Source organism: Hemiscyllium ocellatum, unplaced genomic scaffold (genome assembly GCF_020745735.1).
Source record: "Hemiscyllium ocellatum isolate sHemOce1 unplaced genomic scaffold, sHemOce1.pat.X.cur. scaffold_836_pat_ctg1, whole genome shotgun sequence".
In the NCBI taxonomy this organism is placed as follows: Eukaryota; Metazoa; Chordata; class Chondrichthyes; order Orectolobiformes; family Hemiscylliidae; genus Hemiscyllium; species Hemiscyllium ocellatum.
In genome coordinates, this window is record NW_026869262.1 from 171,891 (window position 1) to 180,220 (window position 8,330).

At 55.2% G+C, this 8,330-nt stretch overlaps 1 protein-coding gene across 1 annotated transcript in view; it reads right to left on the reverse strand.

The window, feature by feature from the left end:
• The window catches only part of LOC132814489 (neural cell adhesion molecule 1-like), a 34,374-nt gene extending 29,941 nt beyond the window's left edge, over positions 1–4,433 (reverse strand). Inside the window, exon 1 of the mRNA XM_060823496.1 lies at positions 4,205–4,433. Coding sequence (XP_060679479.1) covers positions 4,205–4,259 — 55 coding nt within the window. The 5' untranslated portion in view covers positions 4,260–4,433. The remainder of the gene's footprint in view (positions 1–4,204) is intronic.
• Positions 4,434–8,330: the final 3,897 nt, after the last annotated feature.

The following is an 8,330-nucleotide window of genomic DNA, read 5'->3' on the forward strand; positions in this document are numbered from 1 at the left end:
CCCACCCCCATCAGTAACAGCAGTGTGTACCATCCCCTCCCTCTGAGCCCCTCCCCCCCTCAGTAACAGCAGTGTGTACCATCCCCTCCCTCCCCCCACCCCCCCTCAGTAACATCAGTGTGTACCATCCCCTCCCTCCCCCCACCCCCCTCAGTAACAGCAGTGTGTACCATCCCCTCCCTCCCCCCACCCCCCCTCAGTAACAGCAGTGTGTACCATCCCCTCCCTCCCCCCACCCCCCCTCAGTAACAGCAGTGTGTACCATCCCCTCCCTCTGAGCCCCTCCCCCCCTCAGTAACAGCAGTGTGTACCATCCCCTCCCTCCCCCCACCCCCCCTCAGTAACAGCAGTGTGTACCATCCCCTCCCTCCCCCCACCCCCCCTCAGTAACAGCAGTGTGTACCATCCCCTCCCTCCCCCAACCCCCCCTCAGTAACAGCAGTGTGTACCGTCCCCTCCCTCCGAGCCCCTCCCCATCCTGACTTGGGAATATCTCTCTCACACTCTCTCCCTCTCTCATACGTTCTTTCTTACACACACACTCTCACACTATCTCTCTGTCTCACACTGTCTCTCTCGCACACACACACACACACACACACTCACACCCACACACTCACACCCACACACTCACACCCACACAGACACACCCACACAGACACAAACACGCATGCACACACATACACACACTCACAACCACACACTCACACCCACACAGACACACACACACACTCACAACCACACACTCACACCCACACACACTCTCAACCACACACACTCACACCCACACAGGCACACACACACACACTCACAACCACACACTCACACCCACACAGGCACACACACACACACTCACACCCACACACTCACACCCACACACTCACAGACACAAACACGCATGCACACACATACACACACTCACAACCACACACTCACACCCACACACACTCACAACCACACACTCACACCCTCACACCCACACAGGCACACACACACACACACCCATACAGGCACACACACAACCACACACTCACACCCACACAGACACAAACACGCACGCACACATATACACACACTCACACTCACACCCACACAGGCACACACACACACACACTCACAACCACACACTCACACGTACGCACACACACATACACATACTCACACCCACACAGACACAGACACACACTCACACCCACACAGACACACCCACACAGACACAAACACGCATGCACACACATACACACACTCACAACCATACACTCACACCCACACAGACAAACACACACACTCACAACCACACACTCACAACCACACAGACACACACACACTCTCACAACCACACACTCACACCCACATAGACACACACACACACACTCACAACCACACCCACACCCACACACACACACCCACACACACACACCCCCCCACACACACACACACACCCACACACACCTACCCACACACACACACACACACACACCCACACACTCACCCACACCCACACACACACCCACCCACACCCACACAGACACAGGGTGAAAGTAAGAGCTGCAGATGCTGGAGATTCGAGTCAAGGTGAGAGTGGTGCTGGAAAAACACAGCAGGTCAGGGAGCATCTGATGGGCAGGAAAATCGACGCTTCGGGCAAGATCCAGTCATTCCTGATGAAGGGCTCCTGCCTGAAACGTCGATTTCCAACTCCTCGGATCCTGCCTGACCTGCTGTGCTTTTCCAGCACCACTCTCATCCACACACACACAGTCTGTCTCTTTCACTCTCTCTCTCTCTCACATTCTCTCTCCATCTCTCTATTGCCCGCTCTCCCTCCCTCTCTCTGACTCTCTCCCTCTATCTCTATCCCCATCTCAGTCCTCCCTTTCTCTCCCTCTTTCCCTCCCCCTCTCCCCTTCTCCCTCATCCCTCTGTCTCTCCCTCTCTGTTTCTCTCTCCCTCTCTCTCTCTTGCTCCATGTCTCTCTCTCTCCCACCCGTTTCTCTCTGTGTCTCCCCCTTCTCTCTGTCTCACTCCATCTCTGTCTCTCTCTCTCTCTCTCCCCCTCTCTCTGTCTCCGTCCCTCTCTCTCTCTCTCCCTCTCTCTCTCTCTGCTCCCTTTCCCTCTCTCTCTCTCTCTCTGTCTCCGTCCCTCTCTCTCTCTCTCCCTCTCTCTCTCTCTCTGTCTCCGTCCCTCTCTCCCTCTCTCTCTCTCTCCCCCAGACCCATTCACTCTGCAGAGTCTGACTAACAGTCAGAGACTGGGAAATGTTCCCGGGAATTCAGCCAATCCGGCAGCATGCCTGGCGGATACAGCAATTCACTGGGAAATGAGGGCAGAAACTGTGCGTGTGACTTGGGCGAATTAGGCCGTTCCCCTGGGACTGAGCGATACTGAGCTACCTCTGCAAACATCCAATCAAATCACAGCTGCCCAAACACATCCCGAAATAACCAGCGATCAGATCCAGGGAACAGCTCAGGGGGGGATCAACTGGATCTGTTCCCCAGATAACGACTCCCTCACTCTGAGAATCGGGCTGGAAACTGGTCTCTGACAGAGACAGAGATGGATTCCCTTTTTAAACAGGGTCCCTGACACAGAGAGAGATTCCCACATTGTCCGATATATCTCTCCAGATGTTACAAATCCTGGAAAGTGCAGAGGGACTGGAGAGAGAGAGAGAGCCAGGCTATTTCAGCAGGAGATCCACCAAGACCCGGGGATTGTGCCCTGAATATGGAGTGGTATCAATCCCGGGAAAGGTACGAGAGCAGACAACCCAGCTGCCACATGGAGCATGGATGGAGGAGAGGGGGATATCTCAGCGACAAACCGACTGGAATATGCCCCAGCGACTGGACCGGGGGAGATGTGGGTGTGACTTTTTTTGGAAAGCTGTTCAAGTAAAAAATGAGGTCTGCAGATGCTGGAGATCACAGCTGCAAATGTGTTGCTGGTCAAAGCACAGCAGGTCAGGCAGCATCTCAGGAATAGAGAATTCGACGTTTCGAGCATAAGCCAGGCTTATTCCTGAGATGCTGCCTGGCCTGCTGTGCTTTGACCAGCAACACATTTGCAGCTGGAAAGCAGTTCACACAAACCGCACAAGAAACGATTAATGCGGAGAGTGAAGCGACAGGGCATTGTGGGGGCGTGGTGTACCGCGATACACAGAGTGGAGGAGCCAGTGCGGGGGACCACTCTCTCACACGCACTCACTCTCACTCTCACTCCCAGTCCGTCTCTCTCTCTCTCTGACATGCAGATATTAGTCTAGGGGCTGAATTTGCATTTGTAGAACTGTATTTGGTGAAACAGTCTACATTATTTTATACAATAGGCACCCAGTCTGTGGGCAGGCAATCCATTTGACAGTTTATAAATTCCTAGTTTGGAAACAGAACCAGTCTGACTCAGTGTTTGATACAGACAGACTCTAACCTCACACCTTTAACACATTGTCTGAACTGAGATAACACCTTTTATTTACAAAACCTTCAGTGATCTCGGGGATGTGACAATGAAGGAAGGTCTGGGATTTCCATATTAATGACCAGAAACCAGCGACCCCCCTTTCCCTGGGGTTATCCCAGGCTCGGTTTGTTCAATACATCGCAGCAGGGAATGAGAAATCTGTTCATATACAATCCCGTCCGACAGTGCTCACTCCCTCAGCACTGACCCTCTGACAGTGCTCACTCCCTCAGCACTGACCCTCCGACAGTGCCCACTCCCTCAGCACTGACCCTCCGACAGTGCCCACTCCCTCAGCACTGACCCTCTGACAGTGCCCACTCCCTCAGCACTGACCTGCCAACAGTGCCCACTCCCTCAGCCCTGACCCTCCGACAGTACCCACTCCCTCAGCACTGACCCTCAGACAGTACCCACTCCCTCAGCACTGAACTTCCGACAGTGCCCACTGCCTCAGCACTGACCCTCCGACAGTGCGGCACTCCCTCAGCACTGACCCTCGGACAGTGCCCACTCCCTCAGCACTGACCCTCGGACAGTGCAGCACTCCCTCAGCACTGACCCTCCGACAGTGCCCACTCCCTCAGCACTGACCCTCCGACAGTGCCCACTCCCTCAGCACTGACCCTCTGACCAGGAGTATTTGGTTGTGAGGTAGAGAATTTGATTGGAAGGTCGGGGGATTGGGATGGTGCCACTCTGTCCCTTGTGGTGATAAGACTATCCCTGTCTTACCTGCCCTGCCGAGTCCCATGAACAGGAAGCCCACGGTGAGACTCAGCCAGAACATTCTCTCCAGGTCTCCGTGTTCTCGCAAGACAAAATCTTCAGAAGGTCTTTGGAGATTGTCCTCAAGTAAAACGTGTTCTCTTTATCTCTCTCTCTCTGTCTCTCTCTCTCTGTCTCTCTCTCTCTCTCTCTCTCTCTCTCTCTCCCCCTCTCACTCTCACTCCATCAGTCGATGTTGAGTGTTTGACTCAGACCCTGCCTCCTGTCTATTTATCCTCCTGGGTTGTGGTTGAGCAGTCAGACTTCCTTCCTTACCTCATCCGGGAGCGGCCTTATCTGCCCATCTCCTGCACGTCCTCCTGCCCCAGTAGGACCACAGCTCCCAAATCTTCCCCATCCATCAGAGCAGTGCGGCGCCAGTCCCACCCCACTCCCTGGGCACAGCGAGGGGCCCACTCTCACACACACTTACACTCACACACACTGACACACTCACACACACACTGACACACACACACACACTCACACATACTCACACACACAGACACACTCACACTCACTCACTCACACACATACACTCACACTCACACACACACTCACATACACACACACTCACACACACACATATATACACACACTCACAGACACACTCACTCACACGCTCACACTCACACACTCACACATACACAAACACTCACACACACACACACACACAAACACAGCACTCACATTCACACACACTCTCTCACACACATTCACAAACACACACACACACAGACACACATATATACACACACTCTCACAGAGCCACGCACACACTCTCTCTCACACAGTCTGACACACACTCACACACACACTCTCTCACACACTGACATTACACACTCTCAAACTCTTTCACACACGCACAGACACAGTCACACTCTCACACACTTCCACAAACACTCACACTCACTCAGACAACTAAACTGCGACAATAATGATGGATTATACACAGAATAACAAATACCCCGGGAGGGAGTTACAGACTGGAATCTAATCGAGGGGTTCGGGGTGGTTTATATACAGAATAACAGATACCCGGGAGGGAGTTACAGACTGGAATCTAATCGAGGGGTTCGGAGTGGTTTATATACAGAATAACAGATACCCCGGGAGGGAGTTACAGACTGGAATCTAATCGAGGGGTTCGGGGTGGTTTATATCCAGAATAATGGATACACCGGGAGGGAGTTACAGACTGGAATCTAATCGAGGGGTTCGGGGTGGGGTTTATATACAGAATAACAGATACCCCGGGAGGGAGTTACAGACTGGAATCTAATCGAGGGGTTCGGGGTGGTTTATATACAGAATAACAGATACGTCGGGAGGGAGTTACAGACTGGAATCTAATCGAGGGGTTCGGGGTGGGGTTTATATACAGAATAACAGATACCCCGGGAGGGAGTTACAGACTGGAATCTAACCGAGGGGTTCGGGGTGGTTTATATACAGAATAACAGATACCCCGGGAGGGAGTTACAGACTGGAATCTAATCGAGGGGTTCGGGGTGGGGTTTATATACAGAATAACAGATACCCCGGGAGGGAGTTACAGACTGGAATCTAATCGAGGGGTTCGGGGTGGGGTTTATATACAGAATAACAGATACCCCGGGAGGGAGTTACAGACTGGAATCTAATCGAGGGGTTCGGGGTGGTTTATATACAGAATAACAGATACGTCGGGAGGGAGTTACAGACTGGAATCTAATCGAGGGGTTCGGGGTGGGGTTTATATACAGAATAACAGATACCCGGGAGGGAGTTACAGACTGGAATCTAATCGAGGGGTTCAGGGTGGTTTATATACAGAATAACAGATACCCCGGGAGGGAGTTACAGACTGGAATCTAACCGAGGGGTTCAGGGTGGTTTATATACAGAATAACAGATACCCCGGGAGGGAGTTACAGACTGGAATCTAATCGAGGGGTTCGGGGTGGTTTATATACAGAATAACAGATACCCGGGAGGGAGTTACAGACTGGAAGGCTGTATTTTGGTTTTGGGGACATTACTGAGCAGCAGTTTTTGTCCGTCTCTGTGCCTGGCTGACGTTGAGTATTCCTGTCGGAGTGGCAGGGACGTGACAGAGGAAGGGGCTGCTGGCTCTCGTTGAGAGATTGTGTGACGTACAGGGAGTGGGGGGCGGGTATGGGCCTCAATCAGCTGGAAATGTCACGAATCAGGAGACCAGGGCAGTCCCTGATACGATCAGAGGGGAGGAGCAGGGCAAACACTCGCTGGGCGCAGATATCACAGAACTCTGTCTGCACCAGCACAGGATACACTGCACCCTCATCCTGAGAGAGACATGGCTGAGGCACCCCCTCAGCACTGACCCTCCGACAGTGTCCTCTCCCTCAGCACTGACCCTCCGACAGTGCCCACTCCCTCAGCACTGACCCTCCGACAGTGCTCACTCCCTCAGCACTGACCATCCGACAGTGCCCACTCCCTCAGCACTGACCCTCCGACAGTGCCCACTCCCTCAGCACTGACCCTCCGACAGTGCCCACTCCCTCAGCACTGACCCTCCGACAGTGCCCACCCCCTCAGCACTGACCCTCCGACAGTGCCCACCCCCTCAGCACTGACCCTCCGACAGTGCCCACCCCCTCAGCACTTACCCTCCGACAGTGCCCACCCCCTCAGCACTGACCCTCCGACAGTGCCCACCCCCTCAGCACTGACCCTCCGACAGTGCCCACCCCCTCAGCACTGACCCTCCGACAGTGCCCACTCCCTCAGCACTGACCCTCCGACAGTGCCCACTCCCTCAGCACTGACCCTCCGACAGTGCCCACCCCCTCAGCACTGACCCTCCGACAGTGCCCACCCCCTCAGCACTGACCCTCCGACAGTGCCCACTCCCTCAGCACTGACCCTCCGACAGTGCCCACCCCCTCAGCACTGACCCTCCGACAGTGCCCACCCCCTCAGCACTGACCCTCCGACAGTGCCCACTCCCTCAGCACTGACCCTCCGACAGTGCCCACCCCCTCAGCACTGACCCTCCGACAGTGCCCACCCCCTCAGCACTGACCCTCCGACAGTGCCCACTCCCTCTGGCCCCAGGAGACAGTCTCTCCCTCACTGCAGCGACCGAAATCCCCCCGAGCCTGGCTTGATGGCTGCTCAGCTCCTCCCGGTCTCTCCCACGCTGGGAGGGAAGTCCCCGTCAGCCTTCCCGGGAATGTGGGGGGTGGGTGGGGAATCACCTCCTCCCCCTGAGGCCCCTCATTCCTTCCCGAGGGGGATAGGTTCATCAAATGGACATGAGTCAGGATCGTGTGGGAGAGATTCCAGAGGATGGGATGGAGGTTACGGAGATAGGGAGGGGGTGTAGGGGCTGGAGGAGGTTACAGAGATAGGGAGGGGGTGTAGGGGAGGGAGGGGGTTACAGAGATAGGGAGGGGGTGTAGGGGCTGGAGGAGGTTACAGAGATAGGGAGGGGGTGTAGGGGCTGGAGGAGGTTACAGAGATAGGGAGGGGGTGTAGGGGAGGGAGGGGGTTACAGAGATAGGGAGGGGGTGTAGGGGCTGGAGGGGGTTACAGTGATAGGGAGGGGGTGTAGGGGCTGGAAGGGGTTACAGAGATAGGGAGGGGGTGTAGGGGAGGGAGGGGGTTACAGAGATAGGGAGGGGGTGTAGGGGAGGGAGGGGGTTACAGAGATAGGGAGGGGGTGTAGGGGCTGGAGGGGGTTACAGAGATAGGGAGGGGGTGTAGGGGAGGGAGGGGGTTACAGAGATAGGGAGGGGGTGTAGGGGCTGGAGGGGGTTACAGAGATAGGGAGGGGGTGTAGGGGAGGGAGGGGGTTACAGAGATAGGGAGGGGGTGTAGGGGCTGGAGGAGGTTACAGAGATAGGGAGGGGGTGTAGGTGCTGGAAGGGGTTACAGAGATAGGGAGGGGGTGTAGGGGAGGGAGGGGGTTACAGAGATAGGGAGGGGGTGTAGGGGAGGGAGGGGGTTACAGAGATAGGGAGGGGGTGTAGGGGGGGGAGGGGGTTACAGTGATAGGGAGGGGGTGTAGGGGCTGGAGGGGTTACAGAGATAGGGAGGGGGTGTAGGGGAGGGAGGGGGTTACAGA